The sequence below is a fragment of the Procambarus clarkii genome, chromosome 45 (genome assembly GCF_040958095.1).
Source record: "Procambarus clarkii isolate CNS0578487 chromosome 45, FALCON_Pclarkii_2.0, whole genome shotgun sequence".
Lineage (NCBI taxonomy): Eukaryota > Metazoa > Arthropoda > Malacostraca > Decapoda > Cambaridae > Procambarus > Procambarus clarkii.
In genome coordinates, this window is record NC_091194.1 from 19,662,681 (window position 1) to 19,687,939 (window position 25,259).

The 25,259-nt window shown below is 43.5% G+C and overlaps 1 protein-coding gene across 1 annotated transcript in view; it reads right to left on the reverse strand.

Annotated features, from left to right (window-relative positions):
• Nucleotides 1-25,259, reverse strand: part of LOC123769722 (U3 small nucleolar ribonucleoprotein protein IMP4) — an 82,312-nt gene that overhangs the window by 49,410 nt on the left and 7,643 nt on the right. Inside the window, 1 exon segment of the mRNA XM_045760935.2 lies at nucleotides 15,465-15,586. Within this exon segment, the coding sequence (XP_045616891.1) occupies nucleotides 15,465-15,586 (122 nt within the window).

Genomic DNA, 25,259 nt, shown 5'->3' on the forward strand with positions numbered 1-25,259 from the left:
TCAACCCAACCATCTCTTTCCTGTAATATCTCTGTGGCTCGATCATAGAAACTGAGTAAATTCGATACACAGGATCTTCCAGATCGAAAACCATACTGTCTGTCTGATATTATATCATTTCTCTCTAGGTGTTCTACCCATTTAGTTTTGATTAGTTTTTCCAATACTTTCACTATTACACTTGTCAATGATACAGGTCTATAATTGAGGGGGTCTTCCCTGCTGCCACTTTTGTAGATTGGAACTATGTTAGCCTGTTTCCACCCGTCTGCTACGATTCCTGTACACAGGGATGCCTGAAAGATCAGGTGAAGTGGAATGCTGAGCTCAGATGCACATTCTCTCAGAACCCATGGTGAAACGCCATCTGGGCCAGCTGCTTTGTTCTTACCGAGCTCCTTGAGCATTTTTTCCACTTCGTCTCTAGACACCTCTATGTGTTCTATGTTGTTCTCTGGAATTCTTATTGTATCTGGTTCCCTAAAGATTTCATTTTGTACAAACACACTTTGGAACTTTTCGTTTAGTGTTTCACACATTTCCTTTTCATCTTCCGTGAATCTATTTCCCATTTTCAACCTCTGAATATTATCCTTTACCTGCAATTTGTTGTTTATGAATTTATAGAATAGACCTGGTTCTGTTTTACATTTGTCCGCAATCCCTTTTTCAAAATTTCTTTCTGCCTCTCTCCTCACTGCCGTGTAGTTATTTCTCGCATCTTTGTATCGCTGGTATGTTTGGGGGTTCGGCCTCTTCCTGTATTGATTCCATTTTTGTGTCTTTCGGTCTCTAGCCCTCTCGCAATTTCTATTGAACCAATCCTGTTTCCTAGTTCTGCATCTCTGTTTTGGTATAAATTTTTTTGTGCCTTTATCATATATTTCACAAAACTTGCCATACATCTCATTCACTTCCTTGCCTAGCATCAAGTCTGTCCAATTATACTCACTAAAAAAATTTCTAAGGTCACCATAATGTCCTCTCCTGAAGTCTGGTTTTTCAACTGCTTCAACCTCCTTATTTTCTTCCAGCTTATAACGCATTGCATACTTTATTCCCAAAAAGACATGGTCACTTTTACCCAAGGGAGGAAGGTACTGAATGTCAAATATCTCTTCCTCCTTCCTGGTAAATATCAAATCTAGCATGGAGGGAACGTCCCCTTCCCTCATCCTCGTAGCTTGTTTAACATGTTGATACAAGAATGTTTCCAGGATGAGGTCTACAAATTTACAGGTCCAAAAATCTTCTGTTTTAGCTTCATATGCTTCCCAGTCTATGGATTTCAAGTTGAAGTCACCGACTATCAACAGTTGTGATCTATCGTTATCCACTCTCGCTATAATCTCTCTCATTATTGTTATAAGACCTTCACGTTTACTATCTAGCTCCTCCTTTGACCATGTGCTGCTTGGCGGTGGACTATATGCATTTATCATCCTCATAGCAGATCTCTAGTGCTATTATGTCAACTTCTTGTGGATTGGCAGTCATTATTTCCTTCACCTTTAGGTGTTCTTTTACCAGCACAGCAACGCCGCCGCCTTTCCTAATTTTTCTGTCCCGTCTCCAAATTGAGTAGCCCCTTGGGAATATGACCTCATTTAAAATTACATCTTCAAGTTTTGTCTCCGTGAGTGCAACAATGTCTGGTGTCTGCAGCTGTATTACATCACTTAACTCCAGTATCTTCGATCTCACTCCATCTATGTTGGTGTATGCAATCTTCAGGAACTTGTTCCCCCTCTCCTTATTCTTCACTCCCCCTCTCTCTATTGATTTTGTTGGTTTGCCTTTATGTACCACTTTACTGGTCTGCCTACCCCTATCACTTTGTAGAAAAAAGAATTTATTTCTTCTTCATTCCTGCTCTCATTTAAATGTTTTGCCTCGGCGAGGTTCAGTTTCAGCTTCTCTCTATCTTCTTTTGAAAGATCTCGTCTTAACGACCACCCTTTCCCATCCTCATCCCTTTGCAATTTTCTAGCATTCCTTAGTACTTCTTCCATCTGTTTGGCACCGTTTAGGGTGATCCTCAAAGGTCGATCTTTCCCTTTTACGTACCTGCCTATTCTCCTGTAGTCGCACACATTCTCTATGGTAGTAAGACCTTCCACGAGGCCAACAATTTTATCTACTACTTTAGCTTCTTCTACAGCTCTTTCTGACCTAGATGTTATCGCCTTTTCTTTGCAGCCAAAAATGATCAGGGACTTACTCCGATCAACTGTGTTTTGCACCAACTTCGGGTTAGATGCCAATTCTTTCCTCACTTCTAGCCTAATGTTTGTTTTATCTTGGTTGCTGCAGTGTTTGACTTCCTTTACTGCTTCTTCTATTTTTTCCTTCTCCTTGGCCACTTGTGCATAAGTGAGTTGCATATCTTTCTTGCACTGTTCTATTCCCTGTGTAACTTCCTCCATCTGTGCTGACAAAAGCTGTTTCTCCTGTTGAATTTCCTTGCCTAACCTATTGTAGTCATTTATGTTTAAATTTACTTTAACTTCTTCCAAAGCTATTTTTAAGAGTTTATTTTCTTCTTCCATGGCTTTGCAATTTGTTTCCAATTGATTCTTATCCTTGCGCAAGTCTTTCACTAAACCCTCAAGACATAAAACTTTGCTATTCAAATGGTCATTACTTTCTTTCAATTTACTAATTATTTCTACATGAGAGTTCACTATAGTATCTAAATTTACCAACTTGTTATGTAGACTACTAATATCAATGCTTTCTTCATTGAATCCCTCAAAATCAAGCTCTGTTTTGTTTTTCCCCTTGCCAGTGGCCATCTTGAATGTTCTTCTCTGCACTGTAAACACTAGGGCAACTTTTTCTCATCCGATTTTTCACTTCCCTTAGCACTTTCCTGTTATCTCACCTATTTTTCAAGAGCACTATACCTTTATGTTCTCTGGGACACCACTCACTACCATCAACCTGTACTACAATACTTAGGATTGTTGAAATATGCTGGAGCTCCTCTGCTGCAAGTGTTGACCCTAGGGGTGTCACCTTTTTTGCGTGTGTGTGTTTTTCTTGTGTGTGTGTGTAATTACCTAAGTAATTACCTAAGTGTAGTTACAGGATGAGAGCTACGCTCGTGGTGTCCCGTCTTCCCAGCACTCTTTGTCATATAACGCTTTGAAACTACTGACGGTCTTGGCCTCCACCACCTTCTCACTTAACTTGTTCCAACCGTCTACCACTCTATTTGCGAAGGTGAATTTTCTTATATTTCTTCGGCATCTGTGTTTAGCTAGTTTAAATCTATGGCCTCTTGTTCTTGAAGTTCCAGGTCTCAGGAAGTCTTCCCTGTCGATTTTATCAATTCCTGTTACTATTTTGTACGTAGTGATCATATCACCTCTTTTTCTTCTGTCTTCTAGTTTTGGCATATTTAATGCTTCTAACCTCTCCTCGTAGCTCTTGCCCTTCAGTTCTGGGAGCCACTTAGTAGCATGTCTTTGCACCTTTTCCAGTTTGTTGATGTGCTTCTTAAGATATGGGCACCACACAACAGCTGCATATTCTAGCTTTGGCCTAACAAAAGTCATGAACAACTTCTTTAGTATATCGCCATCCATGTATTTAAATGCAATTCTGAAGTTAGAAAGCATTGCATAGGCTCCTTGCACAATATTCTTAATGTGGTCCTCAGGTGATAGTTTTCTATCTAGAACCACTCCTAGATCTCTTTCTTTATCAGAATTCTTTAAAGATTTCTCACATAATATATAGGTTGTGTGGGGTCTATGTTCTCCTATTCCACATTCCATAACATGACATTTATTAACATTAAATTCCATTTGCCAAGTGGTGCTCCATATACTTATTTTGTCCAGGTCTTCTTGAAGGGCATGACAATCATCTAAATTTCTTATCCTTCCTATTATCTTAGCATCATCAGCAAACATGTTCATATAATTCTGTATACCAACTGGTAGATCATTTATGTACACAATAAACATCACTGGTGCAAGAACTGAACCCTGTGGTACTCCACTTGTGACATTTCTCCATTCCGATACATTGCCTCTGATTACTGCCCTCATTTTTCTATCAGTCAGAAAATTTTTCATCCATGATAGAAGCTTACCTGTCACCCCTCCAATATTTTCCAGTTTCCAGAACAACCTCTTATGTGGAACTCTGTCGAAAGCCTTTTTTAGGTCCAGATAGATGCAGTCAACCCAGCCATCTCTTTCCTGTAATATCTCTGTGGCCCGATCATAGAAACTGAGTAAATTCGATACACAGGATCTTCCTGATCGAAAACCATACTGTCTGTCTGATATTATATCATTTCTCTCCAGGTGTTCTACCCATTTAGTTTTGATTAGCTTTTCCAATACTTTCACTATTACACTTGTCAATGATACAGGTCTATAATTGAGGGGGTCTTCCCTGCTGCCACTTTTGTAGATTGGAACTATGTTAGCCTGTTTCCACACGTCTGCTACGATTCCTGTACACAGGGATGCCTGAAAGATCAGGTGAAGTGGAATGCTGAGCTCAGATGCACATTCTCTCAGAACCCATGGTGAAACGCCATCTGGGCCAGCTGCTTTGTTCCTCCCGAGCTCCTTTAGCATATTTTCCACTTCATCTCTAGACACCTCTATCCGCTCTATGTTGTTCTCTGGAATTCTTATTGTGTCTGGTTCTCTGAAGATTTCATTTTGTACAAACACACTTTGGAACTTTTCATTTAATGTTTCACACATTTCCTTTTCATTTTCCGTGAATCTGTTTCCCATTTCCAACCTCTGGATATTATCCTTTACCTGCAATTTGTTGTTTATGAATTTGTAGAATAGGCCCGGTTCTGTTTTACATTTATCTGCTATCCCTTTTTCAAAATTTCTTTCTGCCTCTCTCCTTACTGCTGTATAATTGTTTCTCGCATCTTTGTATCGCTGGTATGTTTGGGGGTTTGGCCTCTTCCTATACTGATTCCATTTTTGTGTCTTTTGGTCTCTTGCCCTCTCAAAATTTCTGTCGAACCAATCCTGTTTTCTGGTCCTGCATCTCTGTTTTGGTATAAATTTTTTTGTGCCTTTATCATATATTTCACAAAACTTGCCATACATCTCATTCACTTCCTTGCCTAGCATCAAGTCTGTCCAATTATACTCACTAAAAAAATTTCTAAGGTCACCATAATGTCCTCTCCTGAAGTCTGGTTTTTCAACTGCTTCAACCTCCTTATTTTCTTCCAGCTTATAACGCATTGCATACTTTATTCCCAAAAAGACATGGTCACTTTTACCCAAGGGAGGAAGGTACTGAATGTCAAATATCTCTTCCTCCTTCCTGGTAAATATCAAATCTAGCATGGAGGGAACGTCCCCTTCCCTCATCCTCGTAGCTTGTTTAACATGTTGATACAAGAATGTTTCCAGGATGAGGTCTACAAATTTACAGGTCCAAAAATCTTCTGTTTTAGCTTCATATGCTTCCCAGTCTATGGATTTCAAGTTGAAGTCACCGACTATCAACAGTCGTGATCTATCGTTATCCGCTCTCGCTATAATCTCTCTCATTATTGTTATAAGACCTTCACGTTTACTATCTAGCTCCTCCTTTGACCATGTGCTGCTTGGCGGTGGACTATATGCATTTATCATCATTAGTTTATCATCCTCATAGCAGATCTCTAGTGCTATTATGTCAACTTCTTGTGGATTGGCAGTCATTATTTCCTTCACCTTTAGGTGTTCTTTTACCAGCACAGTGTGTGTGTGTGTGTAATTACCTAAGTGTAATTACCTAAGTGTAGTTACAGGATGAGAGCTACGCTCGTGGTGTCCCGTCTTCCCAGCACTCTTTGTCATATAACGCTTTGAAACTACTGACGGTCTTGGCCTCCACCACCTTCTCACTTAACTTGTTCCAACCGTCTACCACTCTATTTGCGAAGGTGAATTTTCTTATATTTCTTCGGCATCTGTGTTTAGCTAGTTTAAATCTATGGCCTCTTGTTCTTGAAGTTCCAGGTCTCAGGAAGTCTTCCCTGTCGATTTTATCAATTCCTGTTACTATTTTGTACGTAGTGATCATATCACCTCTTTTTCTTCTGTCTTCTAGTTTTGGCATATTTAATGCTTCTAACCTCTCCTCGTAGCTCTTGCCCTTCAGTTCTGGGAGCCACTTAGTAGCATGTCTTTGCACCTTTTCCAGTTTGTTGATGTGCTTCTTAAGATATGGGCACCACACAACAGCTGCATATTCTAGCTTTGGCCTAACAAAAGTCATGAACAACTTCTTTAGTATATCGCCATCCATGTATTTAAATGCAATTCTGAAGTTAGAAAGCATTGCATAGGCTCCTTGCACAATATTCTTAATGTGGTCCTCAGGTGATAGTTTTCTATCTAGAACCACTCCTAGATCTCTTTCTTTATCAGAATTCTTTAAAGATTTCTCACATAATATATAGGTTGTGTGGGGTCTATGTTCTCCTATTCCACATTCCATAACATGACATTTATTAACATTAAATTCCATTTGCCAAGTGGTGCTCCATATACTTATTTTGTCCAGGTCTTCTTGAAGGGCATGACAATCATCTAAATTTCTTATCCTTCCTATTATCTTAGCATCATCAGCAAACATGTTCATATAATTCTGTATACCAACTGGTAGATCATTTATGTACACAATAAACATCACTGGTGCAAGAACTGAACCCTGTGGTACTCCACTTGTGACATTTCTCCATTCCGATACATTGCCTCTGATTACTGCCCTCATTTTTCTATCAGTCAGAAAATTTTTCATCCATGATAGAAGCTTACCTGTCACCCCTCCAATATTTTCCAGTTTCCAGAACAACCTCTTATGTGGAACTCTGTCGAAAGCCTTTTTTAGGTCCAGATAGATGCAGTCAACCCAGCCATCTCTTTCCTGTAATATCTCTGTGGCCCGATCATAGAAACTGAGTAAATTCGATACACAGGATCTTCCTGATCGAAAACCATACTGTCTGTCTGATATTATATCATTTCTCTCCAGGTGTTCTACCCATTTAGTTTTGATTAGCTTTTCCAATACTTTCACTATTACACTTGTCAATGATACAGGTCTATGTGTGTGTGTGTGTGTGTGTGTGTGTGTGTGTGTGTGTGTGTGTGTGTGTGTGTGTGTGTGTGTGTGAGTGATTAAAAATAAATAAATTAGTTAGTAGTTAGTAACAGTTGATTAATTGACAGTTGAGCGGCAGGCCAAAAGAGCAGAGCTCAACCCCCGCAAGCACAATTAGGTGAATACAACAAGGTGAATACAGTAGAACAACACTGCTCAAAAGGTTGGAGCCAGAGTCGAATTGACTACCACCAAACACAGCAGCCTCTGAACTAAGGATTGGGTAGCCGGTGTGACGGAGGTCTGGGGCTCCCCCGTTCTGGGGAGAGGTGGAGTTGCGCAGACAGCGGCGCGGCAGCTGTAGGTGACCTCATGCTTGTTTGCTTGTTTTTGATTGGGGAGTTCTGCTTGCCAGTTCAGTTTTCAGTTTGCAAATTTTAACCAGCTGTAGTTTGTTTTGGAATACCTACCTTCCTATCTGGTAGACGGCAGACATAGACTGCTTCTAATTACACGGAGGTCCCTATAGGCCAAGTCAAAGGAGTTCTAGGCCTACCAGAGACCAGCACCGGAACCTGATCCCTTCAGAGGCACGAGGTTCCAGGGCTGGTCCCTGGTAGGCCTAGAACTCCTTCGATTGATTGTTGCTACAGTCTAATATATATACACATCAGCCAGGTATAGCTCCAGGGAGTCGAAGGGGATCTCCACAGAAAACCAATGTTGAATGTAATGAATTGCCTTTTTCTGAAGGAGACCAGTCGCTCCCTGTTGCGAGCTGCACTAAGATGACTCCACACTATCAAGTCACATCACCCCTTGCTAGTTATTAAAAGTTTACAAGAGACAAGAGGCCCCTTCAAAGAGGCTCAGGAAGTAGGAGATACACAATCACCACCGAGAAATCAAGCCTCCAGAAGGAAATGGAGCACAACAGACAAAGCAAGGTTAAAATAAGAGTAAACAAAACAAAACACAGCAAACAATTCCCCCAGCAGTTAGGTCACCCCCACTCTTAGTTACAGCTGCCAACTACCAAGTGGTAACACTATTGGATCTGCTGGCTCCGATGTCAACAAACTTACCTGCTTGATACCTGCTTGACGGGGTTCTGGGAGTTCTTCTACTCCCCAAGCCCAGCCCGAGGCCAGGCTCGACTTGTGAGAGTTTGGTCCACCAGGCTGTTGCTTGGAGCGGCCTGCAGGCCCACATACCCACCACAGCCCGGTTGGTCTGGCACTTCTCTTAGAAAACAGTCCAGTTTTCTCTTGAAGATGTCCACGGTTGTTCCAGCAATATTTCTTATAGTCGCTGGGAGGACGTTGAACAACTGCGGACCTCTGATGTTTATACAGTGTTCTCTGATTGTGCCTATGGCACCTCTGCTCTTCACTGGTTCAATCTTGCATTTTCTTCCATATCGTTCACTCCAGTATGTTCACTACACAGTTATTTTACTGTGTAGATTTGGGACCTGGCCCTCCACTATTTTCCATATGTATATTATTTGGTATCTCTCTCTCGTCTCCTTTCTAGAGAGTACATTTGGAGAGCTTTGAGACGATCCCAATAATTTGGGTGTTTTATCTCATCTATGCGTATATGTTCTCTGTATTCCCTCTATTTCAGCAATCTCTCCTGCTCTGAAAGGGGAAGTGAGTACTGAGCCGTACTCAAGACGGGACAACACAAGTGACTTGAAGAGTACAACCATTGTGATGTGATCCCTGGATTTGAAAGTTCTCGTAATCCATCCTATCATTTTTCTGGTTGACGCAATATTTGCTTGATTATGCTCCCTAAACGTTAGATCGTCGGACATCATTATTCCCAAATCCTTGACATGCTGTTTTTCAACTATGGGAAGATTCGATTGTGTTTTGTACCCTGTATTATGTTTCAGATCTTCATTTTTGCCGTACCTGAGTACCTGAAATATATCACTGTTAAACATCTGCTGCCCTATCGAAAACTTTGTTGACATCAACTTGTAATTTTTCAATGTCTTCAGCAGAGGTAATTTTCATGCTGATTTTTGTGTCATCTGCGAAAGATGACACGAAGCTGTGACGTGTATTTTTGTCTATATCTGATACGAGAATATGGAACAGTAGCGGTGCAAGGACTGTACAGTACAGGTAACCTCTAGAAAGGTTAATACCTGGTTGATGGGGTTCTGGGAGTTCTTCTACTCCCCAAGCCCGGCCCGAGGCCAGGCTTGACTTGTGAGAGTTTGGTCCACCAGGCTGTTGCTTGGAGCGGCCCGCAGGCCCACATACCCACCACAGCCCGGTTGGTCCGGCACTCCTTGGAGGAATAAATCTAGTTTCCTCTTGAAAATGTCCAGAGCTTTTAGGTACACAGAGGTACGGAGCTTTTAAAAGCGCTTGGACTCGATTTTATTTGATTGACTGTTACTCTTTGTGTTCTGTTCGACTGGAAATTGAGTATCCAGCGTCCTACTTTTCCAGTTATTCCCACTGACCTCATTTTGTGTGCTATCACCCCATGGTCACATTTGCCGAACGCCTTTGCAAAGTCTGTGTATACAACATCTGCATTTTGCTATTTTTCTAGAGCTTCTGTGATTTTGTCATAGTGGTTAAGTAACTGTGACAGACAGGATCTTCCCACTCTAAATCCATGTTGTCCTGGGTTGTGCAACTCATTGTTTTCCATAAAACTAGAAATTTTATTCCTAATCACTCTTTCAAACACTTTTATTATGTGTGATGTTAGTGCAACTGGCCTATAATTTTTTTGCCAAGGCCTTACTCCCCTCCTTGTGCAAAGGAGCTATATCTGCAGATTTAAGTGCTGCTGGTATCTCCCCTGTATCTAGGCTCTTTCTCCATATATCGCTGAGTGCTTGCGCTACTGGTACTTTACATTTCTTAATGAATATTGAATTCCATGAGTCAGGCCCAGGAGCTGAGTGCATAGGCATATTGTCAATTTCTCTTTCAAAGTCTTCCGAGTTTGTGGTAATATCCGTTATACTATCTGCAGCTTGAATGTCATTCATAAAGAAGCTGTCTGGGTCATCAACTTTCATGTTATTTATTGGTGTGCTAAACATAGCCTCATACTGGCTTCTTAGAATTTCACTAATCTCTTTGTTGTCCTCTGTGTACGTACCTTCATTTGTAATTAACGGTCCAATACTGGTCGAGGTTTTTTATTTTGATTTTGCATATGTGAAAAAATATTTAGGATTTTTCTTTATCTCTTGTATAGCTTTCTGCTCCAATTCCATTTCCTCAGACTCATATGATCGCTTCAACGTTTGTTCTATTTCTTTGATCTCTCTGCTTAGGTTTATTTTTCTTGCTTGTGATAGTTGTGTCTGCCGAAGCATTTCCGTTATTTTTTTCCTTCTCCTGTACAGTCGTCTGTGTTCTCTTTCTGCCCCTCTTCACAGGCACGTGCTTCAGGCAGACCTTGTACGCTTCAGCTGTCAGTTGAGCTATTCCCTGTGTGGGAGTTTTGTCGCTTAAGACCGTCTCGCATTGAATGTTTGCAAGGTCTACATTTATTTTTTCCCAGTCGATCCTCTTATTGTTGAAATTGAATTGATTGAATACTCCCTCTCGCTTGTTGGGTCTCTTTGACCTACTACCGTTATTTATGCTAGTTCACACTTCAATGAGCTTATGGTCTGAGTATGTAGTATCTGAGATTGTAATGTCTCTGATTAGTTCATCAGTTTGTGAACAACAAGTCTAGTGTGTTTTTGTTCCTAGTTAGTTCTGTAATCTGTTGATTGAGCGAGAATTTGTCACAGAATCTCAAAAGTTCTCTGACCTGTGGTTGGTTATTTCCCGGGTCATTTCCTGGTATGATATTTGTGTTTGCCATTCTCCATCTTAGACTCGGTAAATTGAAATCTCCAAGGAAGATAATATCTGGAGCTGGGTTTGCTAGGTTATCAAGGATGTTCTCTATTTTGTGCATTTGCTCTGTGAATTCCTCAACCGTTGTATCTGGCGGTTTATATATTAGAATAATAATTAGGTTTAGTTTCTCTACCTTAATTGCAAGTACCTCTACCACCTCATTAGTTGAGTTTAGTAGTTCTGTGCATACCAGGTCCTCTTTAATATACAGACCTACTCCTCCATTTGACCTAGTTTTTCTATCACATCTATATAAATTATAATTTAGAATCCAGATTTCACCATACATGTAATCTTTTGTATGAGTTTCCGTGAATGCCCCAAATATTGCGTTTGACTCTAATAGGAGGCCATTTATGAACTTAACTTTATTTCTTGACTTTGGCTTTAAACCTTGAATGTTTGCAAATATGAATGATTGTCCATAGTGCATTACTTCTGGAAGGTTTTGGTAGTTCTCCCTCCTCTCTACCCTGACCCAGGGTGTGTTGTTGTGGCAATGGTTTGTCCAGTTTTGGAAGTGATACTGGGGAGTGTGGTAGTCTCTGTGTAGTTGAGGGGTGTAGTATGTGTGAGCTTGATGACGAACCGTAGTCCAGTCTTGGGCATTTCCCCCTCTCCATCCATACTCCTGCGACGTTTCTGCCTGTCTGTTTCTGTTTCTGTCTGCCTCTAAAAAATTTCAGGGCTATTATATTGGACTTCCTCTCTTATATAGCGCTGTGTCCCTCTGATGTGGAAATCAGGGCAATGAAGATTGTAGCATTTCCTCTCATTAACTGAGAGTTTGCGTAGCTTAGGGTGAAAATATCTACACTCTGTATCAAAACGACATCTGCCTTTCCCTAACCAGTTTCGGCATTTCCGTGGGTGCATGAATGTGCATTCCGTGCCTCTGGGCCCATATCTGCACTGTCCTTTTGCATAATACCTGCAAATATTTTCATCTGTGATTGTATTATTCTTGTTTGTACCCGTGCACGACTTGGCTACCTCTGTGTTTTTGTTCCAACTTTCTCGTTTCTGCATTCATTCTCGGTATTGCCCTTATCTTTCTCCTTGTTGCTTTTGTCTTTCTCATTTGTGTTCTCATTCGTCTCATTTTTTCTCTCCTTATTCGTATCACCAGTTTGCTCTACAATTCTGCCTTCATTTTTGTGTACCTGGACACCATGTCCTTCTACATTGCCACTTTGGCTCTCTCAGTCATGAGCCCATCTATGCACTTGACAAGGAGGGAAAACCCAGGGACCCACTGAGCCCTCCCATCTAGTCCAGAAAGAAGTGCTTTATTACATTCAATGCTTGTTTTCTGACGGGCCAAATAATGGCTCTCTGTTGCTAACTACAGCAAAAGCTAAAATAAGACTCACCTGGGGCAAAGATTTAAATCAAATCAAAAGACCAAACTCCCTCCAGAAAGCTAAAATACCCCGAAACAAGCAACAACGGCTCGGAGATATTTGTAAACTGATGAAAACAATGCAAACAATCATTACTGGGGTGAAATTACCACCTAGATAGACTAACCTGACACCAGATGGCAGGTCAGGCAATCCAGGGTTTTGGCCAACAAGTCAAGTCATTCTCAAACTTATTATGCGACTGGAGATACTTAACTCTCCTGGGACCTTTGTTACCTTCCAACTTTAAGTTGCATTGGCTAGCCCTGGAACAATATTTCTGTGCAGCGCCAGTTTTATTCTGTTCCATAAAGTATTTTGCTTTACATGTGTGTTCTGTGCAATTAACCTTGAGTGTTCCCTATGTTGACAATTCTCTCTAGGCTTACACTGCCCTTGCTTCTCCAGGGTTTGGGTTGCCTCTTCTCAAGGTATCTTGCTTGCTGATAGTGCAGGTTGATGACTACTACTTTCTTGCAGTTTGCTAGAGTGCCTTATGCATCTCCCTCGCTCTTGGAGCTATCTCTATACTGACACTTTACCAGTGGGTACACAAGGGTAGCAGGATTTAATAGCTTTGTTCTAGGTGACTTATGGCACCTTTTGCCAAATGACTAAGATCCGTGTCTGGTCTCTGCATCGCCGAAGCACTATGTGTCCGGCCTGTCTGCTGGTCTATAGACAGTTAGGCAGCCAGTTTTCTCCTCCGATCCCGTTCTTGGTGGGCAGGCATGGTTTCGCCTGCCTCAAGGCCTGAAATTGCTGTGTGTGGGGGTTTTCTAGGGTGCAATTTGGTGCTCTTGATCTCTGACAGTCACACTTCCTGTTCCCATCACTCCACCTGTTGGGTATGGGAGTCATTTCACTCTATGGTATAAAACTTTTGTTTATACCACTAGACTTGTGTTTAGCCAAGCCACCTTCTCAGCCAGTGGTGTAGTGCAGCCTGTGACTGCACTACATAATCAAGTTTTTCCATTTCATGTTTAGCAGCCCCTTTTTGGAGCCAAGTGGTAGATCCCCCATTTGGTTTGTCCAGTTTATGCTGGGTCATGTTTATCTGGTCATTTTGCCCAGTTTTGTGATAATCCCCATGCATCCCTGGTATATGCTCGCAGGTCATCCAGTCGTGAAGTGTTCATCAAGAATTGGTTGCTTCTAGGCCGTAGCATCAGGTAGGTATTGAGTGCCCCCCAGAAAAAAGCATTTCAATACATTCAATGCCGAATTTTTATTTTTATCAAGTTTAAATCCTATGATTAACCCTTAAACTGCGCATGACGTATATATACGCCCTGAGTAACATGTCCCACGGTGCGCATGGCGTATATATACGCCATACGGAGCCAGGCCCGATTCAAATGGCCCGCGGCTACACGGGGTTCACATTAGCTTCCTCAGGGCTCTTGTAAACAGACGCCATTTTTTTTAAAAATCGTGGGCAATATTCTCAGGTGTGAGAGGTACAGTACTCTTGGAGCAACCAAGGCTGGAGCACGCAGCATGAGCGAACAGCATTGCTGTTCAGCTTGTGACCACAGCATCGCCGAAAAATGTCAAAATAAATATATAATTGTTATTATTTAGCGATGACAATATTACAGATGACCCATGACTGTGATATAAATAACCAGGGTTGTGATAATAGCAGGATTGTTGTAATAATTATCGCTGTGGGAGGAGTGATGCTGAGAGACGGAGGGAGACAGCATTGTTTACTGACTGTGTGGCCACCTGTTATTGTTTGCATTCACCATACCAGCTCAGTGGTTCTCTATGGTGAACACAAATGTAGATACCTATATATAATGTGTGTATTAGTGTAATAACAGCAAAAGGATTATGCTGGGAGGAGCCATATGGGTGACGGAGGTGACGTCGTCTGCACGATTTGTCTAGCTGTTTAGAGGGTGGCCACTATGCTCTTTGGGCGCACTACAAGCTTAGGTGTACAGTTATGGTGCATAAAACATGTAGATACTTATATATAATATGTGTATATAGAGTAATAACACTGCAAACAGTATTGTTGGGGGAGAAAGTTTAGTGCGTGTGACCTTGAATGAGTGAGGGAGCCGCCAACCGCCATCTGTGTATAGCGACGACTCTTAGTGCCTGAACTAACTATATCAGCTTAGCTGTACAGTTGTGGTGAACAAAATATATACATACTTATATATAACGTCTGTATATAGTGTAATAACACCACAAATGATATTGTTGGGGGAGAAAGTTTAGTGCGTGTGTTGAGGGAGTGGCAGCGAGTGGCTGGCTGGTGTGTGGCGGTAACTCTTCGTTGCTTTTCGACTCTCAATACCAACTTAGTGGTTCGTTATGGTGACCAAAACATGCAGATACTTATATATAACCTGTGTATAGAGTGTAATAGCAGCAAAACTATATGTTTATTGTTTTATGAACATAATAATTGAATCACTAATATGCACATCATACTTTTGAGTATAGCGATCATTCACCACTTTTATTATATAAATATATTACAATACACACTATTGAATAATATTACTGCAAAAAAACTAAGAAAAAATCAATCGGAGACATTGAAACAATTAGGTAATAATATCTTTGTGGCAACTCCCATCTGTCAGCCCGGGTGACGCTGACCGGGTCTGACGACCGCTCTGTCAACGCCCACTTTTTGCCAGACTTCCTCGGTCAACTGCGCCCAAAATATGTCACCTACGATTTTTTTTTTTACTTTTCCCGTGCTCAGGGGACACAAATTAACATGTTTAGAAGACGAAAAAAAAATTTTGAATTTTTTTTCTTGCGCACAGGGGTGTAAATGTCCCCAGGACCCCTGAGCAGTGTAAGGGGTCAATGCAGTGCATGGAGGAATTTTATTTATTATTTTTCCTTCTCTACACTTGCCAACAACAAGCACAAAACTACTTTCTGAACACTTTTATGAGGTGTGACTGGTGGTTGCAATATCTCATGGATAAAACACCTGCAATATATTACGTGCATTGAAAATTAATGCCAATACATAATCAACACCACTGACAATACATCTAAGTTATATGAAAACTTACAACAATGCTAATAAACTAACCTTGTTTCATGCAGAATAATAAAATCTGTCACTTCATTTGCTCGACACGCCTCTATCAGCTGTTTATTCTCGTAGTTACCTCGGTTTATACGCTGAGAGTTGGGAAACAGAAGTTTCACTTCCTGTTAAAAGAAGTGCCAGTATGTATAGGCAATAAGAAATATGAATAACAAATTTACTACCATTTACCAAAATTGATTAAACTTTTGGATAACAAGCTTTTAATTGAAATTAATATATGCAGTATTGCTGAATTTGATAACAGTTATGTTGCACACCAAATCTACACTCATAAATATTGTTCATTATATGTATACAAATTCAATACAGTAAACAAGATGCATAAATAAATTCTGGGTTGTTAGTGAATATTACTGAGTACAGTAGCTCTGTACTGATGTGACACTCATTCCCAATGTTCTAATGAGCTTGTCAGCATCATGTGATCCCGAGTTATAAACTACTGAACTACGCCACATGGGTACTAATTTAGAGAGCACTATGTGCCAAAATTTATCTGTTGGGCAATTCATGGGATGCAATTTTAACGTTTTAAGCAATAAAACTAGCGTTGAATGTAATGAAACGCCATTTTCTGGGCGAGACCCGGAGGCTCCCCGGAGCTAACTACCCACAGAGGAAAGTCAAAGGGACGGAACCGGGAGGCGGACACCACTCACCCCTCAACAGAAGCGAGACAACTGGCAGCAAACGTCAACCCAAGGCGACACAGCCCTGAAAGGGCCCGGGAACAACACGAGACAACGAGCAGCAAGGCCCCTGTATGAGCACCAAAAGATCCATGCCCGAATGACAGCAAGGACACGCCGCCCAGATGGCAGCAAGAGCAGCGAAGCCACGAACGCCACGGGCATGGGGAAAGAACACAGGCAGGCTAGCCGCAATAACACAGTGGACAACCCGGGACACCTTCACCTGCGAACAGGAAAAAACAGAACCGGATCAACTCAAAACCCGCGGCATGCAATTAACAGTGGAGGGCCGCCACTGAACACAAAACATGACGCACCCCCGGCCCAACCAACCCAACACCAACAAACCAAGGACCCGTTCGGAACGCAGCAGCCCCATCCCGTGCCAGAAAAGATGGAGACGGCTGCCACCGAACAACCAAAATGCCAAGACCAAAGGAGCAAAATCCCTGCCGAGGAGAGCAAGAAGCCCAGCGACCCGACCCCCAGAGGCAAATGCCAACAGAAAAAAAAAAGAGCCGTCGAAAAACAAACCTGAACCGAAGGGGCACCACCAACTGAGAAGACAGAGGATGCTGACCAGAGACCAGGACGGTGCAAGCGGCGCGCAAACAGGCCGGAGGTGAAACAACGCACGAGACAGCTTACTAATGGTGCAAAAGCAAGCACCAAGACTGAAAGCAAGCCGAAGCGGCTCCGCCAGCGCCGCACGATACGAGGCGACAGCATGTGGCAAGACGACGGCCCTCAACCCAAACCAGAAAACGAAGGTGACACTTACAACCGCAGCCACCTAAGAAGGGACAGGAGGAAAAGGAAGGACCGCCAAAATACCCCATACTGCCGCCAAGAAGAAGCACGCAGGTGGGACACCAACAACATAACCACCAGATCACCAACCGGAGGCGAGACACGCGAGGCAGAACGAAATAAGCCCCAACAAGGCGCATCCAAGCCCAGGAAGAGGCGGAGCCGCGGGAAGATCTCGGGTGCGACCACCAAAGAAGCCCAAGCCGTCAAATTAGGAGATGGAACGTCTGCCGAACAGAAAGCTCCCTAATGCGAGCAAGCCTGTAAGGAGATCAGAAACGCCGCGTCCGACGCGAGACATCGCAAGACCCTGAAAAGCCAACAGGCAGGGCAAGCCAGGAAAACCAAAGAAAGTGTAAGGTTTGCCACCAGGACAGTACCCGAACCAAGGGGTACGAGCAACAAAAACAGACCAAGACACACAGGCGCACCATATGGCACAGGCTGAAGAAACACCCAAGAAGCCAAGGAACGGACGAAAAAAAAACCCTGCAGCAGAGGAGGAAACAAAGGGAACGCACAAGGAAGGGAAGCGGCAGAAACCGACCCCCCCCCCCATACAGCAGCAAGTGCAGGCAAAACCGAGCAAAGGAGATGCCAGGGTAGCAACAGGGAAGAGGCAGGACGAAAGAGCCAAAGCTCAAACCCCAGGAAACACAACCGGGGGTGGACCATCAGGCGTGGACTGAACCCCACGCACATGGAAGGGCCAAGTCAGGGACCCGAAGACCACGAAAAATAACACAAGCAAACTCCCATGCGCAAACCCCAGGCACAAAACAGCAATAAAGTGCCACACCACAACCTGACACAGGAACAAGGACACGCCACCGCGAAACACGTGACCAATGCACCACACACAACACGCAACATGTATGCAGCAACTAGTCTCTGCAGAGGCAGAGAACAGGCAGACTCCAGGCCGACTCCAGACAGGGCCAACGGAGACACGACAGAACCCAGCAGGTCCAGGAACCTGCACACCAGGCAACCGACGGCGGCGATACCTGCTTGATGGGGTTCCGGGAGTTCATTTACTCCCCATGCCCGGCCCGAGGCTAGGCTTGACTGGTTAGAGGTTAGTCCACCAGGCTGTTGCTTGGAGCAGCCTGCAGGCCTACCTGCCCACCACAGCCAGGAAGGTCCGGAACCTCTATTTGAAAACAGGCTAGTGTTCTCTTGAAGAGGACCACGGATGTACCGGCAATACGTCTTATGCTCACAGGGAGGACGTTTAACACCCACAGACCTCTGATGGTTATAGTGTTTCCCTATGGCACCACTGCTCTCCACTGGTACTATCCTGCATGTTCTTCCATATAGGCGGGACCAAAGAGTCGGAGCTCAAACCCTGCAAGCACAACCAGACGAGCCCAACCAGGTGAGTACATATCCAGCACCACAACCCACACACCTAGGGTGTCAAAAAGGTGACACCCCTAGGGTCAACACTTGCAGCAGAGGAGCTCCAGCATATTTCAACAATCCTAAGTATTGTAGTACAGGTTGATGGTAGTGAGTGGTGTCCCAGAGAAAATAAAGGTATAGTGCTCTTGAAAAATAGGTGAGATAACAGGAAAGTGCTAAGGGAAGTGAAAAATCGGATGAGAAAAAGTTGCCCTAGTGTTTACAGTGCAGAGAAGAACATTCAAGATGGCCACTGGCAAGGGGAAAAACAAAACAGAGCTTGATTTTGAGGGATTCAATGAAGAAAGCATTGATATTAGCAGTCTACATAACAAGTTGGTAAATTTAGATACTATAGTGAACTCTCATGTAGAAATAATTAGTAAATTGAAAGAAAGTAATGACCATTTGAATAGCAAAGTTTTATGTCTTGAGGGTCTAGTGAAAGACTTGCGCAAGGATAAGAATCAATTGGAAACAAATTGCAAAGCCATGGAAGAAGAAAATAAACTCTTAAAAATAGCTTTGGAAGAAGTTAAAGTAAATTTAAACATAAATGACTACAATAGGTTAGGCAAGGAAATTCAACAGGAGAAACAGCTTTTGTCAGCACAGATGGAGGAAGTTACACAGGGAATAGAACAGTGCAAGAAAGATATGCAACTCACTTATGCACAAGTGGCCAAGGAGAAGGAAAAAATAGAAGAAGCAGTAAAGGAAGTCAAACACTGCAGCAACCAAGATAAAACAAACATTAGGCTAGAAGTGAGGAAAGAATTGGCATCTAACCCGAAGTTGGTGCAAAACACAGTTGATCGGAGTAAGTCCCTGATCATTTTTGGCTGCAAAGAAAAGGCGATAACATCTAGGTCAGAAAGAGCTGTAGAAGAAGCTAAAGTAGTAGATAAAATTGTTGGCCTCGTGGAAGGTCTTACAACCATAGAGAATGTGTGTGACTACAGGAAAATAGGCAGGTACGTAAAAGGGAAAGATCGACCTTTGAGGATCACCCTAAACAGTGCCAAACAGATGGAAGAAGTACTAAGGAATGCTAGAAAATTGCAAAGTGATGAGGATGGGAAAGGGTGGTCGTTAAGACGAGATCTTTCAAAAGAAGATAGAGAGAAGCTGAAACTGAACCTCGCCGAGGCAAAACATTTAAATGAGAGCAGGAATGAAGAAGAAATAAATTCTTTTTTCTACAAAGTGATAGGGGTAGGCAAACCAGTAAAGTGGTACATAAAGGCAAACTAACAAAATCAATAGAGAGAGGGGGAGTGAAGAATAAGGAGAGGGGGAACAAGTTCCTGAAGATTGCATACACCAACATAGATGGAGTGAGATCGAAGATACTGGAGTTAAGTGATGTAATACAGCTGCAGACACCGAACATTGTTGCACTCACGGAGACAAAACTTGAAGATGTAATTTTAAATGAGGTCATATTCCCAAGGGGCTACTCAATTTGGAGACGGGACAGAAAAATTAGGAAAGGTGGTGGCGTTGCTGTGCTGGTAAAAGAACACCTAAAGGTGAGGGAAATAATGACTGCCAATCCACAAGAAGTTGACATAATAGCACTAGAGATCTGCCATGAGGATGATAAACTAATGATAATAAATGCATATAGTCCACTGCCAAGCAGCACATGGTCAAAGGAGGAGCTAGATAGTAAACGTGAAGGTCTTATAACAATAATGAGAGAGATTATAGCGAGAGCGGATAACGATAAATCACGACTGTTGATAGTCGGTGACTTCAACTTGAAATCCATAGACTGGGAAGCATATGAAGCTAAAACAGAAGATTTTTGGACCTGTAAATTTGTAGACCTCATCCTGGAAACATTCTTGTATCAACATGTTAAACAAGCTACGAGGATGAGGGAAGGGGACGTTCCCTCCATGCTAGATTTGATATTTACCAGGAAGGAGGAAGAGATATTTGACATTCAGTACCTTCCTCCCTTGGGTAAAAGTGACCATGTCTTTTTGGGAATAAAGTATGCAATGCGTTATAAGCTGGAAGAAAATAAGGAGGTTGAAGCAGTTGAAAAACCAGACTTCAGGAGAGGACATTATGGTGACCTTAGAAATTTTATTAGCGAGTATAATTGGACAGACTTGATGCTAGGCAAGGAAGTGAATGAGATGTATGTCAAGTTTTGTGAAATATATGATAAAGGCACAAAAAAATTTATACCAAAACAGAGATGCAGAACTAGGAAACTGGATTGGTTCAATAGAAATTGCGAGAGGGCTAGAGACCAAAAGACACAAAAATGGAATCAATACAGGAAGAGGCCGAACCCCCAAACATACCAGCGATACAAAGATGCGAGAAACAACTACACAGCAGTGAGGAGAGAGGCAGAAAGAAATTTTGAAAAAGGGATTGCAGACAAATGTAAAACAGAACCAGGTCTATTCTATAAATTCATAAACAACAAATTGCCGGTAAAGGATAATATTCAGAGGTTGAAAATGGGAAATAGATTCACGGAAGATGAAAAGGAAATGTGTGAAACACTAAACGAAAAGTTCCAAAGTGTGTTTGTACAAAATGAAATCTTTAGGGAACCAGATACAATAAGAATTCCAGAGAACAACATAGAGCACATAGAGGTGACTAGAGACGAAGTGGAAAAAATGCTCAAGGAGCTCGGTATGAACAAAGCAACTGGCCCAGATGGCGTTTCACCATGGGTTCTGAGAGAATGTGCATCTGAGCTCAGCATTCCACTTCACCTGATCTTTCAGGCATCCCTGTGTACAGGAATCATAGCAGACGTGTGGAAACAGGCTAACATAGTTCCAATCTACAAAAGTGGCAGCAGGGAAGACCCCCTCAATTATAGACCTGTATCATTGACAAGTGTAATAGTGAAAGTATTGGAAAAACTAATCAAAACTAAATGGGTAGAACACCTAGAGAGAAATGATATAATATCAGACAGACAGTATGGTTTTCGATCTGGAAGATCCTGTGTATCGAATTTACTCAGTTTCTATGATCGAGCCACAGAGATATTACAGGAAAGAGATGGTTGGGTTGACTGCATCTATCTGGACCTAAAAAAGGCTTTCGACAGAGTTCCACATAAGAGGTTGTTCTGGAAACTGGAAAATATTGGAGGGGTGACAGGTAAGCTTCTATCATGGATGAAAAATTTTCTGACTGATAGAAAAATGAGGGCAGTAATCAGAGGCAATGTATCGGAATGGAGAAATGTCACAAGTGGACTACCACAGGGTTCAGTTCTTGCACCAGTGATGTTTATTGTGTACATAAATGATCTACCAGTTGGTATACAGAATTATATGAACATGTTTGCTGATGATGCTAAGATAATAGGAAGGATAAGAAATTTAGATGATTGTCATGCCCTTCAAGAAGACCTGGACAAAATAAGTAGATGGAGCACCACTTGGCAAATGGAATTTAATGTTAATAAATGTCATGTTATGGAATGTGAAATAGGAGAACATAAGACCCCACACAACCTATATATTATGTGAGAAATCTTTAAAGAATGCTGATAAAGAAAGAGATCTAGGGGTGGTTCTAGATAGAAAACTATCACCTGAGGACCACATAAAGAATATTGTGCAAGGAGCCTATGCTATGCTTTCTAACTTCAGAATTGCATTTAAATACATGGATGGCGATATACTAAAGAAATTGTTCATGACTTTTGTTAGGCCAAAGTTAGAATATGCAGCTGTTGTGTGGTGCCCATATCTTAAGAAGCACATCAACAAACTGGAAAAGGTGCAAAGACATGCTACTAAGTGGCTCCCAGAACTGAAGGGTAAGAGCTACGAGGAGAGGTTAGAAGCATTAAACATGCCAAAACTAGAAGACAGAAGAAAAAGAGGTGATATGATCACTACATACAAAATAGTAACAGGAATTGATAAAATCGACAGGGAAGATTTCCTGAGACCTGGCACTTCAAGAACAAGAGGTCATAGATTTAAACTAGCTAAACACAGATGCCAAAGAAATATAAGAAAATTCACCTTCGCAAATAGAGTGGTAGACGGTTGGAACAAGTTAAATGAGAAGGTGGTGGAGGCCAAAACCGTCAGTAGTTTCAAAGCGCTACATGACAAAGAGTGCTGGGAAGACGGGACACCACGAGCGTAGCTCTCATCCTGTAACTACACTTAGGTAATTACACTTAGGTAATTACCTCATAACACGACAGAGGTGGGTCCCCTGAATGACTCTAGCATGGGTTGGACATGCCTACGAGTGGAACTGGAAGGGTTGAAAAGGGACAGTCACCGGTGTGCCGACGGTCTCATATTCGTACATAAATACATAAATATACTGTACCTAAATAAAGACAGGTACATAAATATCTCGGCATCCAGTGCCCGGCCGAAAGACGCCAGACTACAGAAACTCACCTGTCGAATGGAGGCACAAACGTGACATGACCCAACAGTGCCAAAAAGATCATGGGAGCACCGCCAGGTGAAGAAGCCAGAGCTGGACACGCAGGAGAGCAGGGTAGAGGCGAAGGAGGAGGCCCACACCCATGACACAGGGAAAACCTCGGCGCCCTCCCTACAGTAGTAATCCAGGACAGCCCCGAAGCGACGGGGCACATACTGGAGAAGGGAGAAAAGCGAGAGGCGAAGCACCCGAGATAAAAGGGCGCAAAACGCCAGTACTGAAACACACCGCCCAGACCAAAACAAACTCCCACGGCGCATGCGCAGGACACACTGGCTGAACTGCACAACCTGCTCTGCGGGAAGGCGCCAACTAGGACTACTGCACAAGAAAATTAGCTAAACAGAACGTAACCCCAGGGAACCTGCTAATTAGAAAAAACAACCCATCACGGACAGGAGCCAAAAGAGTAAGCAGCGACAACATTACCGGCCAACGAAGCGAAGACAAGGAGACCAATGGGAACCCAACCGGGCCACGAGTAGCCCAACTGGGCTACAAGTAGTCCAATCCGGCAACCTGGACTAGGAGCCGACAGACGTTCCAATAATACGGGAAGTAGCGAAAACCTACCTGAACCCTCGAGAACACAGAAGCAAATACCAGTCCCGAAGGCACACAAAGGAACAGTTGCACCCGAGACCAAAAGTCACGTAGAACCCCAATAACAGGGAAGCATGACGAAGATACCCTGTCCCAAAAAAGAGGGGAGCAACGGAGAAGAGCACCCACCTACAGGATGGAACCAACCGACTCAAAGGACAAGGAACCGAGCCCGGAAAGGAGCTGACGCCCAACAACTCGTAAGGCGAGCAGGAAGGAAAAACCACCCCGCGTAATCGCAAGCCCCACCCAGAGGTTAGAAAAAAAAACCCGCGGGGTCCTATGGGGCCTTAGCCCCCCCCAAGTCAGCCCCGGGAACCCACACGACAGGCCCTGGGGCCAAGCCGTTCCCCCAAAGCGCCGGCCGTACCAGAAAACCGGGACCGAGCCGTTCCCCCAAAGCCCCAGCCGTACCAGAAAACCGGGGCAGCCACGAAAATACTAAGGAAGGGAGCCCACTGGCAGACTCTTACAACACGACTGGAGGAACAGGCTCGAATGCCCCCGTCACTACCTCGGAAGGGGAATTCCCCGAGACCGTCCGAGTCTCAAAACCATCGAACTAAAATGGAGCACCCCCGGGGCTCCCAGGGAGCAAACAAATGAGAGTGTTGCCACCACCAAAGCTCAATGCCCCTGCTGCCTGCACCCGCTTAGTCAGCATACAACTGGGTAACCGAGCCACAGTGCCACAAAACTCGCAGGACTCCGGGTCGAAGGTGCCACCGACCCCAACAGGCAGCAGATGGAGGCAAAACAGAGTCACCGTGAGACAAGGGGTGAGAGCAACCCTCAAACTCGCTGGAAGCGAAGGGGACACTCCGGGGTCACATCCATCGGACCCACGCGCCCCCAGGGGTTTCCCAGAGTCCCGAGCGTTTACTATAATAGGACTCGCACTCAGGTAATCCCAGGCAGGGTACTGCTAACCGGCGCCCAAAGCTACCAAACAACTTTCTAAGAGCTGAACCCCCAGGACGTGTACACTCACGGGGACCTAGCAGGGGAAACCACCGGAATAATACTCAGAACACAAAGGACACAGGGGGCAAGAATGAAGGCAGACCCCCCACCAGGTAGATAAACAAAAATAAAAAGAAAACCCCGCAAGAGAACAGCGTACCCAGGCGAAACAGAGCCGGTCGCCATATAGGTGAAAACAGGCTGTGCAGCACCCTGCGCCCCACCAGTGCAAAACTGCCCCTTACCCGAAGGCGAACAAGGGAGACAGAACACCCGAGCACACAAAGGGCGGCCGAAAACCGAGCAGTAAATGGCCTAGCAGGGGCAGAATCCAAGGAACTTGTGAAAGGTGACCCCAATGCCCCAAGGGCAGTACTTACAGGGCACCTAGGGAAGGCTACCCTAGGCGCATGCAGCCCGAGTACTGAAGACTCACTCCCGGCTCACACACCACCTAGAAGACAGACATCACACTCTAGTTACAGTGCTGAAACAACTAATGGAGCCGGAGCACACAACCGGTGCCTATAGCAACAGCTGAAGAACTGATGGGTGGATAGCCGGCGAAGAGGTCTGGGGCTCCTCCTTCCCCCTCCCGGGGAGGGGGGAGCTGCGTAGACAGCGGCGTGGTGACGTGTGACGTCATACTAGTTTGCTTGTTTTCTGTTGGGGAGTTCTATCCACTAGTTCGGCTTTTTGTAGCAATTTTAACCAGAATAGGGGTTTGTTTTGGAATGCTTACCTTTCTGGATGTTTGACCCGGTCGATGGCAGACATAGAATGCTTCCAACCACACGGGGGATTCTATAGGCCATTGCTCCCCTTGCCTCTCTGA